The sequence below is a fragment of the Bos mutus genome, chromosome 21 (genome assembly GCF_027580195.1).
Source record: "Bos mutus isolate GX-2022 chromosome 21, NWIPB_WYAK_1.1, whole genome shotgun sequence".
NCBI lineage: Eukaryota > Metazoa > Chordata > Mammalia > Artiodactyla > Bovidae > Bos > Bos mutus.
The window spans coordinates 63842319-63870167 of NC_091637.1; the positions used below are offsets into that span (position 1 = coordinate 63842319).

At 49.1% G+C, this 27849-nt stretch overlaps 1 protein-coding gene across 6 annotated transcripts in view; it reads left to right on the top strand.

Moving 5' to 3' along the window:
• Positions 1–7366, top strand: part of EML1 (EMAP like 1) — a 199021-nt gene extending 191655 nt beyond the window's left edge. For all 6 annotated transcript variants that reach the window (XM_070357957.1, XM_070357954.1, XM_070357956.1 and 3 more), the window contains 5 exons: positions 1651–1748; positions 1860–1947; positions 3622–3717; positions 5137–5267; positions 5773–7366. In XM_070357957.1, coding sequence (XP_070214058.1) covers positions 1651–1748; positions 1860–1947; positions 3622–3717; positions 5137–5267; positions 5773–5898 — 539 coding nt within the window. In that variant the 3' untranslated portion in view covers positions 5899–7366. The remainder of the gene's footprint in view (positions 1–1650; positions 1749–1859; positions 1948–3621; positions 3718–5136; positions 5268–5772) is intronic.
• The last annotated feature ends 20483 nt before the right edge of the window (positions 7367–27849 follow it).

Here is a 27849-nt window from a genome sequence, read left to right on the forward strand (position 1 = left end):
GCTCAGGGGGTCTTAGCTCCCTGGCCAGATAATGAACCCAAGTTCTTGGCAGTGAAAGCATGGAGTCGAACCACTGGACCTCAGGGAAGTCATCATATGTCCATTTTGTACTCATGTTAGTTGCTCAGTTGTGTCCGACTCTTTGCGACCCCAAGGACTGTAGCCCACCAAGCTTCTCTGTCCATGGGATTCTCCAGGCAAGAACACTGGAGTGGGTTGCCATGCCCTCCTCCAGGGGATCTTCCCAGCTCAGGGATCGAACCCGGGTCTCCTGCATTTCAGGCGGATTCTTTACCGTCTGAGCCACCAGGGAAGCCCCTTTTGTACTTGTAAGTCTTTTTAATCCATACGTGCTCCCTCCCTCCCTGTCTGTCTGTCTCTCTGTCTCTCTCTTTGACACACACGCCATCCTCGCTTGCAGTTTATGTGTTGAAGAAGCTCGTTTTTCCTGGAGCAATTTCCACACCCTGGGTGTTGCTGAGTGCATCTCTGTGGTGTTGCTTCACTCGTCCCCCTGTCCTCACACGTCCCCCTCCCCACACGTCCCTCTGTCCCTGTATTTCCTGTAAAGTCATTCGGAATGCAGACCCTCTTCCAGCTCAGTGCATCCCGGTCTCTCCCTCCTACCCGAGACTCATTGAGTCTGCTCTTCTCGCTTTCTGTGCTTTTAGAGCCATTGCTGCACAACACTTGATCCCTAAACAGAGGCTGGTGATTGGTTTTCCTATTTTAGCCTTTCTTCATTTGTCAGATATAATACGTCTATGAAGAGTGACTTATCTTCATCCATAATATTAATATGTTTTTGTTACCTAAACAAGATACTATTTTGTTAGTATGACCAAGATATATGGCAGAGTTCACATAGGAAGTCAAGATAGACACTTGATTTCTTTCACTTTATTTACCAGTTTCAGGATAATGAGTTTGTCCTCTGTTCACTTTAACAATGATCAGTTGTTGTTAGTGGTGGTAGCTTCGGTGTCATTATGAACTTAAGTGTATTTGGTATGTTTCAATCTATGATGGTTATGATAGGTGAAACAATTTATCCATTATTGGCCGCTTCAGGTTGGTTCCTGAGTCTTTCTGACAACATGTGTGCTGGAAATGCTCGTGGCAAATGGTTGCCATAAGCGGCTTCCCAGGTGGCTCAGTGATAAAGAATTTGCCTGCAGTGCAGGGGATGCAGGTTTGATCCCTGGTCCACGAAGATCCCCTGGAGAAGGAAATGGCAACCCACTCCAGAGTTTGTGCCTGAGAAATCTCATAGACAGAGGAGCCGGGCAGGCTACAGTCCATGGGGTCGCAAAGAGTCGGACACGACTGAGTGACTAAAGAACCAGGTAGGATGCTGTTTCTAAGCCTCATCATTTATGCCTGTGCTTCAGGAAGTACTCTCTGTGTGATCCATAGGACATTCAGCTCCGTGGACACTCTCGGAAAAAGCGATTTCAGTCCTTGGAAATACTTGGCTAAGACTGAATTACCATCACTAGGGGTATCAGACTCATTCAAAAGCAATATTGTCTCTTTGAAATAATTCGTGGCTATTTTTTCTACATCTGTGATGGCCGCGAGCATTATCCTTTGCCATTGATAAAACGGTTATTCTTAACGAATGGAGCGTAACCTTGCGTGTCTTTGCAGATGGGAATTTCTTAGCCATAGGCTCCCACGACAACTGCATCTACATATATGGAGTCAGTGACAACGGGAGGAAGTACACGCGGGTCGGCAAGTGCTCGGTGAGCACGCGGGCCACTCCTTGTGGGTCTCCGCAGTCATTCAACACGTCCGGTCAGTGTGGGTGGGAATCTGCGAGGCGAGTGAGGTTCACCCAGTTTTCCCTCTCCCAGGGTCATTCCAGTTTCATCACCCACCTGGACTGGTCTGTCAACTCACAGTTCCTCGTGTCAAATTCCGGAGACTACGAAATCCTCTACTGTGAGTGGCTCCCCAGGCCTGGGCGCAGATCTCCTGGAGCTCCACTCTGACTCCAGATGAGGCCTCCTGCAGAAACCCACTGCCTGCCCATGTTTCTCGGCCTCAATTCCTCCTCTGCTCAGCAGAGGAGACAGGCTGGACAACCCCCTGCTTGGCACTGAGATACTTGGGGGTTGGTCCCCAAAGAGGGGAAGGCCCGGCCCTGCAGGGAGAGGCAGAAAGAGGGGTCAGAGCTGTGCCAGCGAGAGGCCAGAGCCCTGTGAAGGTGTCACCCTTCGCAGCTGACACCATGAGGTCTGCCCTGCTGACTGGACAGCAGCCCCCGGGGCCCCTGCTCCTTCTCCCTCCGCCCCTCCTGGCCAAGTCAGAGCCCAGGCAGGCCCAGGCCACGTGCGGGTGATGGGCAGTGCCCTCGCCCCTCCCGGCCAAGTCAGAGCCCAGGCAGGGCCAGGCCACGTGCGGGTGATGGGCGGTGCCCTCGCCCCTCCCGGCCAAGTCAGAGCCCAGGCAGGGCCAGGCCACTCGTGGGTGATGGGCGGTGCCCTCGCCCCTCCCGGCCAAGTCAGAGCCCAGGCAGGGCCAGGCCACGCGTGGGTGATGGGCGGTGCCCTCCGCTCCTCCCGGCCAAGTCAGAGCCCAGGCAGGGCCAGGCCACGTGTGGGTGATGGGCGGTGCCCTCCGCTCCTCCTGGCCAAGTCAGAGCCCAGGCAGGGCCAGGCCATGCGTGGGTGATGGGCGGTGCAGGCTGCGTTCCGTGCACTGGTGCCCCCTCCATCCATCAGGCACCTGCCATGTGCTGAGCACGGGGGCCCCAGGGCCAAGGGGGGTCCGGTCTCCGCCCCCCTGGCAGGCACTGAGAAGTGCAGTGCGCTTCACCCACACGCTCTCATGTGGCCCACAGCACATTCCAGCTCTTCCTGTTTCAGAGACAAGGACATGTCGGCTCAGATAAAAGGGCGCAGACATCAAGAGCCAGTGGGTGGGGAGGTGGGCACCCCCCTGTTAAGAGAGAGGAGGAAAGGGGTCTCCCTTAGGCGGGGCAGGTGGCCCTGCCTGATGCAGGGCAGAAGCAGGGGATGGTTTCCAGGGACGGGCTGTGAGTCTAGAATCTTCTCAGACATGGTCTATGAGAGTTGGTCATAGTATGAGACATGGTCTCACTGGTCAACTCCTCCAGCGAGAGTTTAGTTGAGGAACACACAAATCACCTGTGAGGTCACAGGTACTTGTTATGACCAGTTTCCGTCAGCTTTCATAACTTGGAGCTGAAAGAATTGTGTGTGTGTGCGTGTGTGTGTGCACAGGTGCACGCCTGTGCCCAAGTGTGTGTTGGAAGAAGTCTGGGGAGCCTGACAGAAGGGGGCAGAGTTGTGTCCAGGGGGACAGTGAGCATACGGAGGTCTCAGAACCAGAGGTTATCAAAGAAAAGAAGCCAGACAGGGGAACAGACCCAGAGAAGGAGACGAGCAGAAATGGAAGAAATGAAAGAGGGGTCCCCTCCGAGGCCTCGGGGCTTAGGCTGTGAGCACGGTCCCCAGGGGACTGGGAGGCGGACGGTGTCCCTCTCCCAGAGGGCTCTGTAGCCGATGAGGCCTGGCTCTGGGGGCCCAGCCTTGCCTGGGGAGGAGGGGGGCTTTGGCCCAGATGTCACCAGACCTGCGTCTGCCCTTCCAGGGGTTCCTTCTGCCTGTAAGCAGGTCGTGAGCGTGGAGACCACGAGAGACATCGAGTGGGCCACGTACACCTGCACGCTGGGGTTCCACGTCTTCGGTAAGGTTTCTGCACCTTTCGTTCTGTTCCAACGTAAGGTGTGTCTACTTTGAGAATGACTTTCCCATAGTGAGGCACTTTCTTGGTTGGCTTCAAACTGCTCTGCTGCTGCATGGACCCCACGGGACTCAGGACACGCTCCCTGCTGCCCTAGGGAAGGGCCAGGCTTGTCCAGCTATGGCCAGGCAAGAAGAACCAGAACCCTTTGCTCTTGTACACGATGGGTCCTGAGAGAATTCTGTAGAATCCTTGTATACGAGCTTGTGTCAGACTTCTGAGATCAATGAGCCAGATGTACGTGTGTGCTCAGTCTGCTCAGTCATGTCTGACTCTCTGTGGCCCCATGGACTGTAGTCCGCCAGGCTCCTCTGTCCATGGGGATTCTCCAGGAAAAGAGTACTGGAGTGGGTTGCCATGGCCTTCTCCAGAGGATCTTCCCAACCCAGGGATCCAGCCTGTGGGTCTTATGTCTCCTGCATTGGCAGGTGGGTTCTTTACCACCAGCGCCACCTGGGAAGCCCAGTGAACCAGATGGCACCCAATCGATTTATTTGTCACTTGTTAGAGTGATTGTGTTTTTTTGACCCTTAAACTAATTTTTTTACCTCCTTCAAAGTTTTAGGAGTTTAAATTAAATATTCATAAATGATCTAAAACAAATTGCCACGGTTTAGTCTAATTAAAAAGAAAAGGCAGTACCTAGAGATTCTTTATGTATGACCATAAGTCAGTAAGTCGGTCAGCAGTCCACAAGTTCCCTTATAGCTGGTGTTTCACCATCTTTTGGTGTTAAAGGTTAGAATGCCCTGGGTTTACTCCAGACTTCCTATTGAGAAAGCCATGTGTGTGCTAGTCTCTCATATCCAAAGTTACTGGGACGAATAGGGTTTTCTGGAGCCATGATCAGGAGACCCCAGGCCACACCCCACCTGCCCAGTGCCACCAGGCAGGCAGCAGCCATGAAGGGCTGACACCAAGGAACACCTGAAAGGCACAGGCAGTCTCAGAAGTTACTCTCATATGTAAAGAGTTGCCCCCAAAAAAGAAAAGTTATGAAACTGCAGGCTAAGGACTAGTCAGCTTCCCATCAGATGCTTTGGGGATAAAGGAAAGGCACTGCGTCCAGAACCAGGGATTCTGTCCCACTTTCTGCTGTAGCATCAAGAAGGGGCCCCAGAGAGGTGGAAGCCCAGGAGGACTATTACTGCAGCTCTAATTCAGCAGAACAGGCTTTGCCATGGGTATTTCCAGGGGTGGCCTGCAGGGAAATGATCACCGAGGCTGGGAGCCAAGACAAAGCGTTCCTTGGACCTGGTTTCTAAATCCGGGACATTTTTATTCTCATGGGAATTCAGTGGCCAGTCCCCACGCAGTGTGGCCCTCGTGTTTCCAGTGCTCTGTCTGGGGTCTTTGTTTTAGGAGTGTGGCCAGAAGGCTCGGACGGAACCGACATCAACGCCGCCTCTCGGGCCCGCGAGAAAAAACTCCTGTCGACCGGCGACGACTTTGGCAAAGTGCACCTGTTTTCATACCCCTGCTCACAGTTCCGGGTAGAGTCTCCTTCTCTGATCGCCCCCGACAGGGCACACTCCCCCCACCGGGCCGCTGGTAGTTGAATAGAAAGACATCACGGGTGACAGCACCGGGCACAAACCAGGCAGCAGCGACGTCAGCCAGCTGCCCTCCGCAGAGAGCCCTGTCCGCAGCGTGGTTCTGGCTCCTCCCTCTCTGCACTTCCTGGGCCTCACCCTTCTGCCCTCCACCACGGCTCCCTCTGCTCTAACCCTGCTGAGCTGAGCCAATGCCTGGACCACTCCTCCTCGTCCTCCCCAGATCTGACCTCTCCTTCCAGGAGACCCCTCCCCTCCACCCCCCACCCCTGCAACCAGTTCCCGCTCCTTTGGGGTGCCTGGCACAGCAGCCTCTGGGGCTGAACTTCTCCTTGCCCACATCCGTCCCCCCCACAAGATAGGCCTCTCGATGTGCAGGTACTCCAGCACTTCTGACCCTTCTCCCGGGCTTAGCGTTCACTGCCCTCCATGTCTTTCCTCCCAGGCTCCCAGCCACGTGTACAGTGGGCACAGCAGTCACGTCACCAACGTCGATTTCCTCTGCGACGACAGCCACCTCATCTCCACCGGCGGCAAAGACACAAGCATCATGCAGTGGCGGGTTGTGTAGTCCCGGCAAGCACCGGGGGGCACAGAACGGCCGGGGGGCACAGACTCGCATCTCGCTCGGTCACTGTGATTTCTGCTTTGTTTGCAACGTCCTCACAAACCTCAGGAAAACCATGCCCTTTACCGGTTACCTTAGCTTAGCGGATCGGTGAGCGTCACAGCGGGTCAGCCGTTCAGGTCTCTCTTTCATTGTACGATATATGAAACATTTAATATAAAAAAGATGCCACGGTTTACATTACAGTGACATTGAGAAGTGACTGGCGTATCCTTCATAACTTTTCTATGAACTCTTCAAAAACAGTCACAGAATGCCTTTTTCAAAGATTGTATATAGGCTTTAGTGTCTCGCCATCGAGCTTGCTGAGTCAAATATTTATGATAACGAGGTACTGAATCGTGATCACTGTTGATTAATTGGTCCTAAAAGGATAAATCGATGGAGAGAAGCAAATGGATAACTGATCTGCACAACTGAATCAGGAAATGCAAATAAGACTTTATTTGGTTGACATTTTCTAAGGTTTCGTTCAGTCGTCCCTCTGGGAGGCTGGTGAGAAAAGAGGTCAGGTTCTTCTCGTGTCAAGCAAATTCTGCCTCAGATTAACTTAACTATTGCAGCAGGGTACCCAGGCCTTTCGGAGTCCCTGGACTGTCTGCCTAACCACATGCAGTCAGCCGCTTAACGCTACACCAGTCTCATCCCCTCTGTCCCCCATTCACAGGCCCGGGTGAGTGGTGGAGACAGTTGGCCACCTTCCTCTGTATATTAATTGGCATGATATGGTATTGTATAGGATTTTAGCAATTCATGATAAATATGTCAGGCTAGGCTTTACTATTTTAATGCTTATGGACATTGTATATTTGTATTTTAAGACCAAGTAGACCAAGTCACAAAGGTCTCTCTCTAGCGTACCATACACCCGTGGCCGGGAGAAGTCTGGAAGGCTCCACCAGGTTCTGAAGGCAGCTGCTCTTCCTGTCTTCTGTGCATGGACGGCCTGTTCCACTATGAGCTAAGACTGCGCTCCGATGGGTAACGCAATAGGTGGCTTACGTTCTCAAGAAGGCCTTATCCATTTCGATTGTGTGACAGATTGAAATCGATTGTTTACATTGGGGAATGTATCTCAGATTTTAAAACAGAAGAGTAATAAACAGACTTAAAGGCGAACATTAAGACTTCTACTTGTTCTAGGCGAGTACGTGAATTGAACCGTCAACTCTACAGCACCGGTTGTTTAGAGTGGCCGATGAAGCTGAACATTGGGAAGCATTTTTTATTACATCTCCAGCCTGCTGCGGAAGTGCCGGGCACCAGTAAACAATATGTATTAAAGATGATTCTGTTTGTATGTATCCTTATCAAATATATTCTATAATGAAATAAAATCTGAAAAGTGAATTTCTTATTGAACCTATAATCATGAAAGTATATAAATTAAAATATTTAAAATTAGATATGATTCACACTATATTCTGTTTCATATCCAGATTTTTTTTTTTTCTCACCTGGGTCACTTGCAAATAAAACTATAGTTTGTATGTGGTGTGTCAGCTTTCATCAGATTAGATAACTCCCAAGAATTCAGTTTAGGACTTTCCCTAGCAGTCCAGTGGTTAAGAATCTGCCTGCCCATGCAGGGGGCACGTGTTCAAACCCTGGTCTGGGGAGATCCCACACGCCTCAGGGTGACTAAGCCTGTGCACCATGACTGCTGATCCAACATGCTCGAGAGCCCATGCTCTGCAACAAGGGAAGCCACCACAGTGAGGAGTCCTAGCTCCTCAATGAAGAGTAGCCCTCCACTGAGAAAGCACGCTCACAGCAACAAAGACCCAATGCAGCCAAAAATAAAAAATGAAAAGAATTCAGCTTAATTGTCATATCCAGTTGTTATTTAACTTGGTTATGTAAATACTGGCAAAAATAATGATTTTTTAATTAATAATTGAGGAATAACCAGATCAGAGAAGGGAAAGGAACCCATTATTGACTTAAAAGTTCTAAGATCTCCTTGTATTTCGATATGTGTCCACTGTTTTCGAAGCTCAGTAATGGAAAAGTTATGTATCTAGACCATTATTGCCACCTTCTTACTTGCCTGCATTTTAAACAAAATGCCCAACATAATGCCCAGTATTAGCCTTGCAGGTATTCATTAACATACTGAGCAGTAGTCATGTACCACCACTCACCACCTCTCAGGCAGACAAGGCCTAGGACCCCAGGATTCTGCTGGAACAGGAGACCCCAGGAGCAAAGCCAGATGTGTTCCTCCCAGTGGCCTGTGGCCACATCAGCTCTCAGTCCGACTGCAGAGACTGACAGGTGAGGGGCGGAGACTCCAACTTAGGGAAGTGATGGTGCCGTGGACTGGGGTGCAGGCAGTGAACATGGGGGAGGTGAATGGATTGTCAAGAGAGGTTTCTGGGGTGACATCGGCAGGGGGCCTGGTGATGGATGGGGTGGGGACAGTGGGTGAGGCCCAGGCCCCTGACTGTCCTCTGGGCAGATGTTAGTGCCGTCGACTAAGATGGGGAGCACTGCGAGCTTGAAAGAGGATGTTGGGGGGCCCTGGGGCAGTTGGGGTGAAGTCAGGAGCCTTCCGAGACATCCAAGTGTAGTGTGGGCAGGCATTCGGCCGGCAGGTGCAGAACGCAGCTCTGACTGGAGATGGCACTCTGAGTGATGCTCTCTGCGGGAGGCCGGCAATGGCTGAATCTGGATGTGGCTGAATCTGCAGATGCTGGGCAACCAGGGCAAGGAGTGGGGGTGGGGGGGTCCTTTGACCCAGCCAGCGGGGCTCGGGGCTCGGATGACTTTGAGGGCGGGTAAAACACAAGCGATCCGAGAGGAAGGAGAAAAACCAGCAGAGGGCTTGGGTGCGGCAGAAACCAGATCAGCACTGAGCAGTACGGACGGCTCAGCGGCTGGGTGGCTTGACTCTCAGTGCTCACTCTGGAGCCGCTGTGGGCTCTTTGCTTGTTGAGCAAACAGCTTTCCAGCATCTGTGTGCAGAGTGCTGCTGGCGGGGGATCCAAACACACTGGGAGAGCTTCGGCAGGTGGAGGAGAGAGGGCACGAGGTCAGAGGTGAAAGCGTGGGGTGGGGGTCCTCCAGGGCCAGCTGGAGCCGGTCGGGGGGAAGTTCAGCAGATCCTGGCATCTGTGGTTCCCACTGGGTGAGTGCACCCTGACAGCAGGGGGGAGGGGCGGTCTGTGGTTCACCGGCAAGCCCCCTCAGGAGTCTTCTCATGCCTCCCCCCACCACCCGTTTTACGTTTTACTTGCGCTTCCAGAGGTTGTGCGTTTGCCCTATTGGTCGTTTTTCCTGTGATTTGGAAACGGGCTACCCAGGTGGCTCAGACAGAAGAATCTGCCTGCAATGCAGGAGACTCGAGTTCAGTCCCTGGATTGAGAAAATCCCCTGGAGAAGGAAATGGCAACCCACTCCAGTATTTTCTTGCCTGGAAAATTCCATGGACTGAGGAGGCTGGCGAGCTACAGTCCATGGAGTTGCAAAGAGTTGGACATGACTGGCTGACTAACACACCATCATCTGGTCTTTGATGCAGAAGAGCACACAGAAGAAATAATTGGTGGAGACCCCCTGGCTTCTTCAGAGAGAGTCCGTCCAGTGCAGAATCCGGGAGGCAGCTTTTTGGTGAAAGTGAGCAGATAAGTCTGTACCTCTTGGAAGGCAGAAACTGATCCAGGCTACTCTTCATTGTTATTCAGTTGCTAAGTCATGTCCGACTCTTTGCAACCCCATGATCTGCAGCACTCCATGCTTTCCTGTCCTTTAACTATCTCCCTGAGTTTGCTCAGACTCATGTCCATTGAGTCAACAATGCCATCCAACAATCATCTCATCCTCTGCTGGTCCCCTTCTCCTCTTGCCCACAATCTGTCCCAGGATCAGGGTCTTTCCCAATGGGTCTTCATACTAGTTTTCAATTTTTTTAATAGAAAATTTCAAACATACACAGAAGTAAAGAGAACCTCTCACCCAGCTTCAAAAATGACTGATATCCTGAAAGCCTCATTTCTACTATCTGCCCTGATTGTCAATGGCACCCCACTCCAGTACTCTTGCCTGGAAAATCCTATGTACGGAGGAGCCTGGAAGGCTGCAGTCCATGGGGTTGCTAAGAGTAGGACACGACTGAGTGACTTCACCTTCACTTTTCACTTTCATGCATTGGAGAAGGAAATGGCAACCTACTCCAGGTTCTTGCCTGGAGAGTCCCAGGGCCGGGGGAGCCTGGTGGGCTGCCGTCTCTGGGGTTGCACAGAGTCGGACACGACTGAAGCGACTCAGCAGCAGCAGCAGCCCTGACTGTGGATGGGGTGGGGGGACTGGAGTACACTAAAAATAAATCCAAGAGGCTTCCCTTGTGCTCCAGTGATTAAGAGTCCTCCTTGCAATGCAGGGAACACATGTTCGATCCCTGGTTGGGGGAGATCCCATACGCCGCAGGACAACTTAGCCTGTGCCACACAACTACTGAGCCCGCGCTCTAGAGACCATGTCCTGCAACAAGAGAAGCCACTGCCATGAGGAGCCCGGGCACCACAACTGGAGAGGAGCCTCTGCTGCCCCCGATTAGAGAAAGCCTGCATGCAGCAACCGAGACCCAGTGCAGCCAAAAATAAATGAACGAAAGTAAGCCCAAGCCACCATGTCATTTCACCCAGAAATCCTTCAGGTTGCTTTTCTGATGAGGACACTCTGTGTAACCACCAAGACCTCATCACAGAGGACAGACTTAATAGCAACGCCTCACCAGTGTCTAATACCTAGTCCATATGCAGATTTCTCCAGGTGTCAGACCAGCCCCAGGTCTCAATGCCAAGCACTGGGGGTGCGAGAGAGCCATATGTATACCTGGGGCATACAGCGACCTTGTATGCCCCCTCCCCTGAAAGTGTGGGTAGGGACTCAAGCCTGCACATGGGCTTAGTTCCTGATCCTTCTCTGACCCTTCTCTGACCCTGAGTCTCTCAGCCCCTTTGCCCCACCTCCCCTCCCACTCCCTCCACCCTTGGGAGGAATGCTCAGCTGTCCCCTCCTCCATCCCTGTCCCAGACTCCCTCAGGATGCCTCCTTCCTGGGTCACCCAGCCTGGATCTTTCTCTCTTTGGCTGGCAGGACCAGAACCAATGAGGAGACTGAGAAACCAGCCCTGCTCAAGGTGAGCCTTCCTGGCAGGGGTTCAATCCACCGCCGCCTCCCACCCCGGGGTCCCAGCTATTTCAATGTGTCTCCTCCATGCTCTTCTAAATATTTCAATAAAAATGGGACTTGAGCTCAGACCACGCTGGGGCCGGGCCATGGGGATGGGGAAGAGTGGGGTGGCATATAGACTTCCTGCTACCTACCTTCCATCAGATGGGCACTGTGTTCTGGGGAAGCCTAAGGGAGGGGTGAGCTCGTGGACATGGATTTTGCCTGAGCACAAAATTGTGGGGAAGTTAACAACAAATTTGGTTATTTCTGCTTCAAACCAAAGTAGGTGCATAACACTTATAAGATGAAGGCTGAAAAGGTAACCATTTCCTTCTCCAGAGGATCTTCCCAACCCAGGGATTGAACCCAGGTCTCCCGCACTGCAGATAGACACTTTACTGTCTGAGCCACCATTTCTCCCTGAAAAGGCAACCAACAAACTTAAAAAAAAAAAAACTTGAAAAGAGATTTAAGTGTAAACCCTCCCAGCCCTATCCCACCGGCTAGAGCTACGCCACTTGGTGGCAGAAAGCAGAGCTCACCTTTGTCTTCCCCAGCTCACCAGTTCCTGTCCGACCTCCTTAGGCTAGGAGTGTGGGGAAAGAGAAAGGAAATTCTTTTTTTTTTTTTGAAGTACTGTTTATTTACACTGTTGTGTTAGTTTCAGGTATACAGAAAAATGATTCAATTATATAATATATATATATACACGTGCAGATTCTGTTCCGTTACAAGTTATTTCATGATATTGAATATAGTTCCCTGTGCTGTACAGCAGAACCTTGTTGTCTATCTGTTTTATATGTAGTGGTTCGTATCTGCTAATCCCAGACTCCTAATTTATCCCTTCCCCACCCCCCTTCCCTTGTGGTAACCATAGGATTATTTTCTATGTCGGTGAATCTGTTTCTGTTTTGAGTTCATTTGTATCCCTTTTCTTAGATTCCACAAATGAGTGATATCATGCACGTCTTTCTCTGACTTACTGCACTTAATATGATGATGCCTAGACCCGCCTATGTTGTTGCAAACGGCATTACTTCATTCTTCTATGGCTGAGTAATGTTCCATTGATTTCCCAGGTGGTGCAAGTGGTGAAGAATCCTCCTGCCAATGCAGGAGATGCAAGAGGTGCAGATTCAAAAAAAAAAGAGACACAGGTTCCATCCCTGGGTCAGGAGTATCCCGTGGAGAAGGAAATGGCAACCCACTCCAGTATTTCTTGCCTGGAAAATTCCATGGACAGAGGAGCCTGGCAGGCTACAGTCCATGGAGTCACAAAGAGTCAGACACAACTGAGCATGCACACGCCACAGTATTCCGTTGTGTACACAACACGTCTTATCCGTTCATCCGCGGATGGACACTGAGGTTGCTTCTGCGTCTTGTTGTCTAGTCTTGGCTATTAAATAGTGCCACCATGAACACTGGGGCACATATGTCTTTTCCAGTTAGAATTTTCATCTTTTCTAGATACATGTCCAGGAACGAGATTGCTGAACCATATGTAACTGTATTTTTAGTTTCTAAGGGACATCCATACTGTTCACCGTAGTGGTTGCGCCAGTTTACACTCCCACCAACAGTGTAGGTGGCGGTGGCGGTTTAGTCGCTCAGTCGTGTCCGACACCTGTGACCCCATGGACTGTAGCCCGCCAGGCTCCTCTGTCCATGGGATTCTTCAGGCAAGAATACTGGGGTGAGGGTTCCCGTTTCTCCACACCCTCTCCAGCATTTATTGTTCATAGTTGTTTTTTTTTTTTTGATGATGGCCATTCTGACCAGTGTAAGATACCTCATTGTAATCTTGATTTGCATTTCTCTAATAATTAGCAATGTTGAGCATCTTTTCATATGTCTGTTGGCCATCTGTATGTCTTTTTTGGAGAAATGTTTATTTAGGCATTCTGCTCATTTTTTGATTGTGTTGTTTTTTTTTTTTTTTAATATTGAGTCATATGAACTGTTTGTATATCTTGGAAATTAAGCCCTGGTCAGTTGCATCATTTGCAAATATTTTCTCCCAGTCTGTAGGTTGTCTTTTCATTTTGTTGATGGTTTCCTTTGATGTGCAAAAACTTACGAGTTTGATTAGGTCCCATTTGTTTATTTTCCTTTTATTTCTTTTACTTTGGTAGACTGACCTAAGAAAACATTGTGATGATTTATTTATTTTTTTCATTGTGATGATTTATGTCAAAGAATGTTTTGCCTGTGCTCTCTTCTAGGAGTTTTATGGTATCGTGTCTTATATTTAAGTACTTAAGCCATTTTGAGCTTATTTTGTGTGCGTGATATAAGGAAGTGTTTTAACTTCACTGCTGAAAAAACTCTTTCCTCCATTGAATATTCTTGCCTCCTTTGTTGAAGATTAATTGACCATAAGTGTGTGGGTTTATTTCTAGTCTCTCTATTCCATTCCATTGACTTTTATGTCTGTTTTTGTGCTCATACCACAGTATTTATTTTTTTTACTATTTAAAATTTTTTTTTCACTGTGCTGGGTCTTCACTGTTCAGCGTGGACTCTCCCCAGTTTCAGTGAGAGGGGGCCACTCTCTAGTCGCAGTTCAAGGGTTGCAGTTCAAGGGCTTCTCACCGCAACAGCACCCCCACAGCCTCTGTCGCGGATCACGGGCTCTAGGGAGGGTGGGCTCAGTAGTTGTGGCTCTCAGACTCAGTTACCCCCCAGCATGCAGGATCTTCCTGGACCAGGGATTGAGCTGGTGTCCCCTGCATTGCAAGGCAGATTCCTAACCACTGGACCACCAGAGAAGCCTGTTTCAATTACCATAGCTTTCTAGTACTGTCTGAAGTCTGAGAGGGTTATGCCACAGCTTTGTTCTTTTGCCTTAAGATTGCTTTGGCAATTATGGGGCCTTTGTGGCTCCATGTAAATTTTAGGATTATTTGTTCAATTCTGTGAAAAATACATGCGTGATTTGATAGGAATCACATTAAATCTGTGAAAGGTCTATCTAGTCAAAGCTATGGTTTTTCCAGTGGTCATGTATGGATGTGAGAGTTGGACTATAAAGAAAGCTGAGCGCTGAAGAATTGATGCTTTTGAACTGTGGTGTTGGAGAAGACCCTTGAGAGTCCCTTGGATTGCAAGGAGATTCAACCAGTCAATCCTAAAGGAGATCAAGCCTGAATATTCATTGGAAGGACTGAGGCTGAAGCTGAAACTCCAATCCTTTGGCCACCTGATGTGAAGAAATGACTCATTGGAAAAGACCCTGATGCTGGAAAAGACTGAAGGGGAGAGAAGGGGACGACAGAGGATGAGATGGTTGGACGGCATCACCCATGCGATGGACGTGAGTTTGCGTAGGCTCTGGGAGTTGGTGATGGGCAGGGTGGCCTGACATGCGGCAGTCCATGGGGTCGCAAAAGGTCAGACACGACTGAGTGACTGAACTGAACTGACGTTAAATCTGTAGATGGCTTTTGATAGTACGGCCATTTTAGCAATCTTAGTTCTTCCAATCTGAGAACATGGGATATCCTTCCACAAGAAAGGAAATTCTTATCCCACAATGCTGGTTCTCACTCTGTGGGCAGGTGTCTCAGCTGACCCTTCCCAGGAGCTTTCAGAGGTTCTTGGGGAGTCCTTCATTGCCCATGTCCTCTCACCCCTGGAGAGAGCCCCTTGACCTGGGGAAAGGCGTTCTGTTGGCAGCTGCTCTCTCCCGTAGCCCTGAGCGCAGGGAAGCCCACCTCCTGTCCTCTCTCTGGGAGTCCACCGCCCTGCAGACAGCCCTGTGGACAGGACCTAAGATGACCCAACCCTGTCTCACTATGGTCCTGCTCCTGACACCCTGACACCTATAGATGGGTAGTTATGCCCTCGCCGCACGGCTTCCTCCGGCGTCTGCTGGGTACTACCCTGTCGCCTTTAGATTTTTCAGCCACTAAGTCTGCAAACTCCAGGGGACACACCCGAGCTCTCATTAGAAACCATGCCTACCCCTCCCTCTTGGGAGAAAGGGGATTGGAATCATCTCAACTTTCCCCCAAAGAAATTCTCCTTCCAAATACCTTATAAGAATTGGAATTTCTGACTCTCGCATACCCTTCATGTGGATATGGGAGGCTGAGAGTTCTCTCAGGGACCTCCTTTGTCAACTGTGCCCCTGGCCCAGCAGCTCCTTCCGAACGCAGGTCCACGGGGTCTCGGCTCCTCCCCCAGGACTCCGCTGGCCTGCACGCACCCAGACACACGTGTACAGGTGCACACACACAGGCTCACACCTGCTCAGCTTCACTGGATCTCACCCAGCCTTACTCCTTGGTGGCCATACCAGCAGGGCAGCCGAGTTCCCATCATTCCTCTTCCTTTGGGCACAACCCTGCCCATCTTCCAAAAGGAAGAGCCCGAGGGCCAGAAAGCTAGAGGTGCGTGCCACGGCACTCTGTGAGCTGGTGGCAGAGCCAAGACTGAACTCCCAGTTCTCAGGCCTGTGCTCCGCAGAGCCCCATTCAAGGAGTAGCAAGAGAAGGTTTCCGGATAAGTTGAGAAACACCATGTGCTAAGTACAGTGTGTGGTCTACCGGGACACAAGGCATCAGGAAACTCATCAAATATGTTTACATCAGCAGTTCCCAAATGTGAGCGTTGGGTACCTGTGCTCCCAACACACTGATTATTGGCCATGAATAGTCCATCTGGGGAAATGCTGTGGGAGAAGGTTCATCACCCAGGAGCTTAAAGTAGCCAAAAAGAAAGGAAACTCCAGACTTCTCTGGTGGTCCAGAGGTTAAGAATCTACCTGGGACTTCCTTGGTGGTCCAGTGGTTAAGACACTGTGCTTCCAATGCAGGAGACTTGGGTTCAATCCCTGGTTGGGGAAGTTCCACGTGCCCCATGACGTGGCCAAAAAAAAAGAGAAAATATCCCACACGCTGTGGAGCAGCTAAGTGTTGTGCCACAACAGGAGTCCATGAGCCACAACGAGAGATCCTGCTGAATGCAACGAAGATCCCACGTGCTGCAACTGAGACCCGATGCAGCTGAATAAATAAGTAAATATTAAAAAAAAAAAAAAAAGAATCTACCTGCCAATGCAATGGACACAGGTTCAATCCCTGATCCAGGAAGATCGCACATGCCGTAAGCAGCTAAGCCCATGAGCCACAACGACTAAAGCCTGAACTACTAAAGTCTGCATGTCCTAGAGTCCACGCTCCGCATCAAGAGAAGCCACCGCAAGGAGAGCCCCACACACCCCAACTAGACAAAGCCTGTGCGCAGCAATGAAGACCCAGCACAGCCGAAAAAAAAAAGGGGGGAACTCAGAGGCCACATGGTTCTCCATCCCTTCCTCTATCCCACATTTCTGCTAGGAAGGGCTTCAAGGCCATATGCTGACCGGCAGGGACACGGCGCACAGGGGCTTTTCTGCTTTCGCGTGTTCCCAGCCACTTCCTTTAGACTCTGTCCTGCTTCCGTCTACAGCAGCCAGCGTCGCTGATGCTCAGAATCTGTAACTAGAGATGCTAGGGTGCAATGGAACAAGCCTTTGGGCGAGAACAAGCCTTTTAATAGTCAAGTTGCCATAGCGATGCAAGGGGCAAAATGGCAGACACTGGGAACGAATTTGCTTAGAATATTTCTGCTTATAACTTCAAGGGGTAGTTTCTCCCTCCTTACCAGGCCTGAGCTAGGAAATTGCTGGACTCCCTGCTGTGACACAGTCTGTGGCATTTCTGAGATCCACTTCCCCAAATGGGCCTCTATATCCCTTAGGTAACCACAGGACCCCTACAGCCAGGATGACCGACAAGGAGAAGAGGCTGTGACAGTCACGATCCAGCAGGTGCCCACCCCCCGTACACGCCCAGTGCACTGCATAGCACTCTCTTCTCGTGTGGTCTGTTTTACTCTGATTCGCACAGAAGTGGCAGGTAGCAGAAGTGATGGTGGTTTAAAACCACAGCATCAGCTCATCGTCTGGGTTTGAAACTAACTGTGGCAGAAACCAGACAGCGTCCCTGTGTTTCTTGCCTCTGGAGCACCTGAGGTTACACCATCCTCACCTTCAGTCATCCTTAGCACTGAACCGGTGTGCAACCACCTTCAGAAACTTAGATGCTGAGGGGAAGGCTTTTTCCTGGTTCTGGCGTGATCACTCCTGTGCGTCTCCTTTCCAGGCTGAGGCAGCTCGTGGGCTCAGACGTCGGCTGGAAGCAGAGGAGGGGAGGACCCGGCAGGCTCAGGACAGCAGAGGGGGGGCTCTGGAGTCCAGCATGGGGGAAGCCACAAAGCTAGGGCACCCTTACCTCCCCCGAGGTACTCCGGCCAACCGCAATGGCAGGGCTGTTATTTAACAGTTGGGCTGCAGGGAAGCTCAGAAGGGGCAACTTGGGGGAGTATTTCCCCAAGTGTGTTCCGTGGAACATTGATTTACGGGGTGTTAATGAATCCTGGTTTGGGAGTCAATGAATTTAACAGGGTTGAGCAGGCTTTTAGTGTAGGTCTTCTGAGAGTTTTAATATTAATACATTGATGTGCATTGTCCGAAGGGACTATTGTATCCATTTATCCATCCAACCATCCAGTAAGTACCATCCCATCTGTGAGCCAGGCACTATAGTAGGAACACAGATACCAAAGGATACCACAAATCTTCCCTGGAGAAGGGGATAGCTACCCACTCCAGTATTTTTGCCTGGAGAATTCCATGGACAGAGGAGCCTGGTGGGCTGCAGTCCATGGCATCACAAAGAATCGGACACAACTTAGCAACTGAGCATGCCCATCTTATACCTGGATGTTTGTACTTTTCGCCTACCCGAACCCTGTATTTCCTCCTGCCAATTCTCTGCCTTTGGTAACCACAAGCATGATGCATGATTTTTTATTTTTAGTTTATTTTGTGTTTGGATTTCACAAACAAATATGATCATGCAATTATAAAAAAAAGAGAGAATAGCACAGTTCTTGGTCTTGTGGAGCCAGACAGCTGGCCACAGTCAGGACAGGCCCACAGAGATGGAGCCAGGGCGCTCAGGAAGGTGGCCTTTGAGCAGAGTAGAGTGGTGGGATGAGAACCTGAGGCTCGAGGCCATGCTGGGGAGACCCTCCAAGTGCACAAAGTCCCCCAGGACTATCTGACCACAGTCACTGCCTTTCCTTCCTGGGACGTGTCTTCAAGGCAGTCTCCAGGGCAGACGGTGGGGAGGATGCTGTTTTGTTCAGCCCTGTCTTTCTATAGACCAGAGCTCTGGGGCAACAGGGATCTGCCCACGGTCCCCTGGCAGGGATAGCAGCACCACCCCCACTACATGAAGCCACCTGAGTTTGTTTCTTTTTATAGCGTAAAGTTGATTGTACTTTGTCATGATGAAACTAATGCATACTCTTCATAGCAGACTCAGAAGGAAGCCCTGCCGTACCCCTCCCACCCAGAAACAGCACTGGTATTTCTCAGTGCATTTCCTTCCTGCATTTTTTTTCCTTAGGAGTACATTTTGGGATGTGTTTCTGTAGTTAGCATATTGCATAGACAACGCTTTATATTGCTTTTTACATGTAACTTTATAAGCATTAGCCCCTGTCATTATAACTTCCTTATAAATAACTCTGATCTGCTGCATATAAACAGGCTTCTCTGATATCACTCTTAGTTCAAATCCTCTTGAAACCACTAGGTGTCATTTCGGTTGCTCCAAAGAGCTCTGGTCATAGTCCTTTATGTCTCGATGCGGAAAGAACTCGGTGAGAGGCAAGGTCAAAGACAAGAAATGGTTCATTAGAACCGGACGCGGGTGAAGCTTACAAGCAGGTGGGCAAGACTGCCACAGCCTGGGAACTTACTGGGCTACTGATTAATTAACTGAAGGAAAAGTGGGGAGGGGAAAAAGACCACTTTTTCCCTCATTCTTGAGTGGCAGTCAAGCTTCCGTCATCAGCTCCTCCTTCAGGCTGGGCAGAGGAGTTTTCTTGTCCCCGCATTGCCAAGCATGTAGTGTCATGGCCATCGAAATGTTATTTTAGGTCTCAGTACACCGAGAGTCTTTACTTTGAAGTGTCCCCTTTCCACCAACTATTGTTTTTTATGTGTGCAGAGAGCACGGCCTAGGGGTCATTAACTTACTGAGCTTTCTGGGCAGGATGCGGGTCTCAGGCCTCCCTTGTTTTACTGTTTTGGGGGCACGTCCCCTGCTTCTGCCGCATAGTTTTGTTACTAAGCAGGACTGCTTGGTTTTGTGGTTAAGCAAATCTGCTTCCTCAAGCAATCATTAACTTTCAGGTTCTCCCATATTTTTTCTACTTACAGTCCCCAAGTGGGATTAACTGTTTAATCACCTGCTTTGTCCCTTTACTCTGTCCTTACCACTGTCACCCCAACGATGGCAATGATGATAATAAGAAAAAATAATAAAGACCACATTTACAGAGGGCATTTGTCTACAGGACACTCTCTGAACGCTTCTTCCATCAGCAGTGAAGCAGGCTTCACCCTTTCCCATTGGAGGACCACCTACCTGGTCTGTTCCTCAATTCTGGGTGTTCTGCCCTCTTCAATTCCCACTCCCCCCCTACCCTGGCTGTCTCCTCGGCTCCCGGGGTCTCAGTCACCTCTTTGGCTCCAATAACTCTCCGAGTAACCATCCTTGAGTCAACTTCCTTAGTCTCATACCTGGATGTCCATCGAGCCTACCAGCACCTCGATTTCCTGTCCCACATCAATTCATCCCCTTCTCTCCCCACACTCAGTGCTGCATCCTCCCACCTGCCCAAGCCAGCAGTGGGCATCCACCTCCACTCCTCTTTTGGGTTTTCTTTTTAAAGGCTTTTTGATATGCACGATTTTTAAAGACATTATGGGATTTGTTACAACACCGTTTCTGTGTTTTGGCCAGGAGGCATGTGGGATCTCAGCTCCCGACCAGGGGTTGAACCCATACGCCCTGCATCGGAAGGTGAAGTCTTAACCACTGGACCACCAGGGAAATCCCTCCACCCCTCAGAGGGGTTAGTTGACTTTCTAGAGCTGAACAGTGCATAAGTTGGGATTTGAACCACAAAGCTTCAGAGTCCACACTCAGCCATTCTGCGTCTCCAGGACTGAAGGAGCCATCAGCTGCACCCCCGCAGGCTCTCATCTGTGCTGCCTCTGTGCTGGCCCAGCTGCAGCACACTGGCCTTTCTCCACACGGCAGTCAGAGTGAGCTTTCTGAATACCTAACTCTCTTGCTTGAACCCCTTCAGCAGCTCTCAGGGAAACTCTCCTTCATGCTGTTCACAGAACTACTCAGGGAGTTCTGGGCTCCTCTCCAACACCACCTCTAACTGCTTTCGCTCCCTGTCCCCACACCCCAGCATTCTCCCTGTCACCACCCAGGCTTCACTAGTCTTTATAGGTGGTCTGTCCCCACACTCTTCCTCCCATTTTTCCTGGCCAACCACCATGACTTTCATAACGCAACCAAAAAGCCACCTCCTCCAGGAAGCCTTCCCTGAGTGCCTGGTCTGATGTCTGGCCTCTCTCATGTGTTCTTCTCCACATTGTACTTCCCTTATCACATTGAATTGTAAGTGTGGGTTTACTTAGTCTTCTTGCCTGTAGCCCTTCAGCCTGAGACATAAACAGTGTGCATCCGTTCATTCTTCCTTCTCCAGCACTTGGCGCAGTCCTGTGTGTGGACAGAGTATCAGTAAGTGTTAGGGGGAATACACGAATGAATGGGCAGGTGAGCATTTGGACTTGCATTCAATTCCTAAACCTTTGCCCTTAACCCTGAATCTTCTCCTGCTTCCAGAGTTTTACTGTCACAAACTACACTGCAGAGAACAGCCTCATCTGCTGGGTTTTCCTTTTACATTTACTTCAAGGCAAATGTCCAGGAAGTGGAATTGCTGAATTAGAGGGCAGGAACATCTTTATGTCCCCTGGTAGGTTTTGCAAAGATGAATTGCAAAATGATGGTTACAATCTGGGAGGCTTTTTCTTTTTTAGCAAATGAATCCTCTCTCCTTTTCCAAGTGTCTTCCTGGCGGAAGCCACACAAAGCTATTTCACAAAATTATTTCAGAAAGGCTCTGAAGCTCGTCCTTCTCAGAGGAGAAAGGCGGGTGGGCGTGGATGGAGACAGTGTACCCGCCTCACCAGCCCATCAGCTCCGCATGCTAGCCCAGTTCTGGGTCATTTGAGGAAAGCACATTTAAATCATGTTCCAAATTAAGCAGCAGTTCTGTGAAAGAAGGAACACACAACCATCTCCATTTCTTGCTGTTGTTGTTTAGCTGCTAAATCCTGTCTGATGACTTGCAACCTCATGGACTGTAGCCTGCCATGCTCCTCTCTGTCCATGGGGTTTCCCAGGCAAGAATGCTGGAATGGGTTGCCATTTCCTTCTCCAGTAGATCTTCCTGACTCAGGGATCAAACCTATATCTTCTGCATTGACAGGCAGATCCTTTACCCCTGAGCCACCATAGAAGCCCCCATCACCATGGAGGGACTTATAAACATCTTTAAAATTCTAAGAGACCAGAAAATTATCAAAGCAAACCCATGAACTTTGGTAGGTGAGTGCTATGAAAAGATCAGAGCTGACAGCGCTCTGGGGGTTGAGAAATCATCTGATGTCCAACGATTGTTTCAGCAATAGCTTCCCACAGATAAAACCTTACAGGAAAATCCACCCTGTAATATGGCTGAGAAGGCTGCTTCTGTGACTGGTGCAGTCAAGGGGGTGGAGGTGACCACAAACCCTCTAATCCTGAGTCCATTCCCCCTTCCGCCTCCCCACTCCCTGAAACAGCACCCCCACCCTCCCACCTCCACGTGGGTCTTCTAAGTCTATACTCCAGGATCCAACTCTGGGGGACACCCAGGCCCAGTGAGGGCAGGGGCCTGCCCAGGGCCATACATGGTAAGTGGTGGCAGCCCTGTCTGGGGCTGACTGTCCATCTGCTGTCTGCCAGGAGCCAGTCGGCCACTCACAGGCATGGTGTCTGATGCTTCTCCAAGGAGGTCCTGCAGGAGGCTGGCCTCCCCCAGTGCTCACCATCCAGCCACCCCTGCTATCAAGTTGGTTTTAGGGTTCAGTCCAATTGAAGTTCTCATAGTAGCAGCCTTTCCATTGTTGTTTTTTTTTTAAAACCATCCGCTTCACGTAGATCTCCAAATTTATTGAATTCAAATCGCAATAGTATCTTCATGTAATTATTTTATTCTCATTTACCACATGTGATTATAAGTCCTTTCTCATTCCTAGTGTACTTTTATTTTCTCCTCTTTAATTTCTGGGGTTTTATGGGTTTTCCCTTTTCTTTCTTCTGGAAGAAGCAGATTTTGGTTTCATTTTTCAGTGGTTTTTGTTTTCTAGCTCATTCTTTTCAGCTTTTACCCTAAATGAGTCCCTTCTTATAACTTTTAAAATTTATTTTCTTGTGTTTTAAGTTGAATACTTCGTTCATTTACACATTTTTCTTGTTATATGATAAAAAAAAAACATTCAAGATTTGCTATTGTTGTAGCCCATAAGTGTTTCTAGGATGTTTTCTCATTTTCATTAATTTCTTATTAATTTGTAGTTCTAATACTAATCTCTTCTTTCAGCTAAAAGTTATCCAGAAGAATATCTTTACATTTCCAAGCTAAATTTTTATCATATTTTTATGGTCATTTAGGGTTTCACTGTCAGAGAAGGCAATGGCACTCCACTCCAGTACTCTTGCCTGGAAAATCCCATGGATGGAGGAGCCTGGTAGGCTACAGTCCATGGGGTCGCTAAGAGTCGGACACGACTGAGCGACTTCACTTTCACTTTCCACTTTCATGCATTGGAGAAGGAAATGGCAACCCACTCCAGTGTTCTTGCCTGGAGAATCCCAGGGACGGGGGAGCCTGGTGGGCTGCCATCTATGGGGTCGCACAGAGTCGGACACGACTGACGCGACTTAGCAGCAGCAAGGTTTCACTGTACTGTGGTGAAATTTCTCAACTCCAAGGAGCACAAGGATAATTCCAGGAGTCTTTCAGCTTCCTGAGAGGAAAGGCAGATTTCTTCTGTGCAAAACACACCCTCCACCCCACCCTCAAATGTCCAGTCCTGACCCCAGGAACCCACGAACATGTAGGTTCTAAGGCAAAGGGAAATGAAGGCTGTAGGGAGGATTGAGATTGCTGATCAGCTGACCTTGAAAAAGGGTGAGTTTCATGGATTATTCATGCAATTGGGGGCCCAGTATATTCACAAGGGCCCCTGATTATGAGAGAGGGAAGGAGGGAAAGGAGGCGAGGGAGGTGTGACTGCAGAGCAAGGTCAGCGTGATGCCCCGTGAGGAAGACCTGCCCTTGGTTGCTGGGTCCTTCCTAAGGCGACAAGAGCCAAAGAGTGTGGGCGTCCTATGGAAGCGGGAAAAGACAAGGACAGATTCTCTCCTGGGAACTCTGGAAGGAGCCCTGTGTGATTCTAGCCCAGGGAGGCCGTGCGAGACTTCTGACCTCCAGAACACACACGCATTGCTTTAAGCCTGCAAATTTGGGGTAATTTGCATAGCAGCAATAGGAAACTAGTATACAGGTTACTTATCTTCTTACCTGTGTTTGAAATTAGAAGTTTACAGAGACTTCCCTGGTGGTCCAGTGGCTAAGACTCCAAGCTCCCAGTGCAGGGGGCTCTGGTTCGATTCGCTGATAGAAAAGATGTACAATGAGAACTGCGAGTTGAATTTTCTTTGGGGCAAAATGAGAACTACAGCCCTGGAGACAGCACCTCAGATAGCTCTGAGACACTGCTCCAAAGAGGTAGTGGGAGGAATGTCAATATATGTGATTTCAGAAAAGGGGGAATTCAGTACAATCAAGCACTTACTTTATGAAAGGTTTCCTGCTAGTCACAGGGAGCTGATGTCACCATGAAGGGATTTTAGTGATTTTCTAGATATGAAGAGATGAAGGGATTGGGGATCATGAAATCAGTTTTGGAAAATATCTCACTATCTACAGACCTGTTCCACCGGTTTCCCTGGAGTACGCAGTGCCTCATTCTCCACCTTGAATTCCCCTCAGCGGGTGTTGACGGTCAGCAGCCACAGCAGCACAGGGTTCAGTCTCTGCAGAGGCAGATGGTAAAAGCCTTGTTGTTGCTGTTCAGTAGCTGGCACATGCTCTTCAGTTCAGTTCAGTTCAGTCACTCAGTCGTGTCCAACTCTTTGCGACCCCATGGACTGCAGCACATCAGGCTTCCCTGTCCATCACCAACTCCCGGAGTTCACTCAAACTCATGTCCATTCAGTCAGCGATGCCATCCAACCATCTCATCCTCTGTCGTCCCCTTCTCCCACCTCCAATCTTTCCCATCATCAGGGTCTTTTCAAATGAATCAATTCTTCACATCAGGTGGCCAAACTATTAGAGTTTCAGCTTCAGCATCAGTCCTTCCAATGAATATTCAGGACTGTTTTCCTTTAGGATGGACTGGTTGGATCTCCTTGCAGTCCAAGGGACTCTCAAGAGTCTTCACCAACACCACAGTTCAAAAGCATCAATTCTTCAGCGCTCAGCTTTCTTTATAGTCCAACTCTCACATCCATACATGACCACTGGAAAAACCATAGCTTTGACTAGATGGACCTTTGTCAGCAAAATAATGTCTCTGCTTTTTAATATGCTGTCTAGGTAGGCCATAATTTTTCTTCCAAGGAGTAAGCGTCTTTTAATTTCATGGCTGCAATCACCATCTGCAGTGATTTTGGAAGCCCTCAAAAATAAAGTCTGTCACTGTTTCCACTGTTTTCCCATCTATTTGTTATGAAGTGATGGGACCAGATGCCATGATCTTAGTTTTCTGAATGTTGAGTTTTAAGCCAACTTTTTCATTCTCCTCTCTCACTTTCATCAAGAAGCTTTTTAGTTCTTCAGTTTCTGCCATGAGGATGGTGTCATCTGCATATCTGAGGTTATTGATATTTCTCCTGTCAATCTTGATTCCAGCTTGTGTTTCTTCCAGTCCAGCGTTTCTCATGATGTACTCTGCATATAAGTTAGATAAGTAGGGTGACACATACAGCTTTGACATACTCCTTTTCCTATCTGGAACCAGTGTGTTGTTTCATGTCCAGTTCTAACTGTTGCTTCCTGACCTGCATACAGATTTCTCAGGAGGCAGGTCAGGTGGTCTGGTATTCCCACCTCTTTAATAGTTTTCCACAGTTTGTTGTGATCCACACAGCCAAAGGCTTTGGCGTAGTCAATAAAGCAGAAATAGACGTTTTTCTGGAACTCCCTTGCTTTTTCGATGATCCAATAGATGTTGGCAATTTGATCTCTGGTTCCTCTGCCTTTTCTAAATCTAGCTTGAACATCTGGAAGTTTATGGTTCACGTACTGTTGAAGCCTGGCTTGGAGAATTTTGAGCATTATTTTGCTAGCATGTGAAATGAGTGCAATTGTGTGGTAGTTTGAGCATTCTTTGGCATTGCCTTTCTTAGGGATTGGGATGAAAACTGACCTTTTCCAGTCCTGTGGCCACTACTGAGTTTTCCAAATTTGCTGGCATATTGAGTGCCACACTTTCACAGCAAATGCTCTTGGAAAGTCCTAATTTGTAGTTGACAGATCCCTGGTCAGGGAACTGGATCCCCAAGGCTGGAACTAAGACCTGGTGCAGCCAAGTAAATAAAAATTTAAAAAGAAAAGAAAGAAAGAAACTAGAAGTTTACAGCTCTCTGAAAAAAGAGAAGTGCAGGCCTAAGCTCCCATCCTGTCCAAGGATATGATCCATGTGGGAGAGGAAAAAAGGGCCTTTACTCCCAGCTTGTGACGGGGTGGCTGTCTTTCTCCACCAGTCCTCCCAGATGATTGGTGAGCTCTCTCTTTTCAAACAGTTTTATTGAGATATCACTCACATTCCTTAACATCCACCCATTTAAGGAATGCCTGTCAATGGCCTTTAGTATATTCAGAGTTGTGCAACCATCAGTATATAATTTCACAACATTTTCTTCATACCACAAGAAAACCCACGCCCATTGGCAGTGTAATCGTTTACTGGGGCTGCCATAACAAGATATCACAGACAGGGGATAGACCACACACATTTACTTCCTCACTGTTCTGGGGGCTGGACGTCCAAGAGCCAGGTGCCAGCAGGTTGGGTTTCTTCTGAGGCTTCTTCCTGGAGCTTGCAGATGGCTGCCTTCTCAAAGTGTCCTCGAAGAGTCTTTCTTCCATTCCAGGTGTCTCTATGTGTCCTAATCTCTTCTTTTTATAAGGACACCAGTCAGATTAGATTACCACATCAGGCAACACGCATGCATACTCGTGTGTCTGACTCTTTGCGACACTATGGACTGTAGCCTGCCAGGCTCCTCTGTCCGTGGGATTTTCCAGGCAAGAATCCTGGAGTGGGTTGCCATGTCCTCCTCCAGGGGATCTTCCCAACCCAGGGATGGAACCGTCATCTCCTGCATCTCCTGCATCGAAGGCAGATTCTTTACCACTGAGCCATCTGAGAAGCTCAGATTAGATTATGGCCCATACTAATGGCCTCATTTTTTCTTCAGTGAATTTAAGGTTCTTGCTTTGTCGAAAAGAATTGGGAGATGAAGCAAGGAGGTTAAGAAAGTATAGTGAGAGTTTATTTAAGTAAAGATACGGTCTCAGAGGGAAAACAGGTAGACAGTTGAGGAGCTGCTGCCCTGGGTCTCTGGAAAACCGGTTATGGTAAGGTAAGGTAACATAAGGTGAAGTCGCTCAGTCGTGTCCGACTCTTAGTGACCTCATGGACTGTAGCCTACCAGGCTCTTCCACCCACGGGATTTTCCAGGCAAGACTACTGGAACCAGTTATGAGGGACGTATGAGGGTTGGAGTATTCACTGGGGAACGAGGGCTTTAGGGATTGTATTCCCAGCTCCAATTTCCTGAGGGGAGAAGGGATTTTTGTCCTTATTTAGCTGAGATTCCAAGGGTCGTGGTGCTGATGCATGATGAGTGTTTCTTACCTGCACAGCTAATTTTGTATTATAATGAGAGCATAATGAGTAGAAGGTTACCTGCGGAAGCAGAAGATTCCCGCCTTTCCCCACCTTTCTTTGTCTGCTACCCGGACCCTTATCACCCAAAACGTGTGCTTTACTGTCAGGCTGGAGGTTCCTGCTTTACTTTGTCCGCCCACGGACCCCCGCTGTTAACAAGATGCGTGATTTCCTGCTACCTGGGCCCTGGCCCCATTTCTGCTCAGACCTAGCTACCTGCCTGCTCTAACAATTCTAACTTAATTATACCTCTTTAAAAGTCCTATCCCTAAATACATTCTGGGGTATCTACCAGGCAAATGGTTTCAGCAAGTGAATTTTGAGGGAATACAGTCCATAACAGATAGTGATTCCCTGTTTCTTCCCTGTTATTGGCAACCATTTAAGTACTTCAGGTCTTTGGGTTTACCTTTTCCAGACATTTCCTTTAAGGGGAATCATACCATATGCGGTGCTCGCTGTGACTCGTTTCTCTCACTTGGCCTTTTTCAAGTGTCGTCAGAGTTGTGGCATGAGTCATTGCGTGTGAGTGTTCAGTCACTCAGTCATGACCAGCTCTTTGCAACACCATAGACTGTAGCCTTCCAGGCTCCTCTGTCCATAGGATTCTCCAGGCAAGAATACTGGAGTGGGTTGCCATTACCTCCTCCAGGGGATCTTCCTGACCCAGGGGTCAAACCTGCGTCTCTTGTGTCTCCTGCATTTGTAGGTGGATTCCTCAC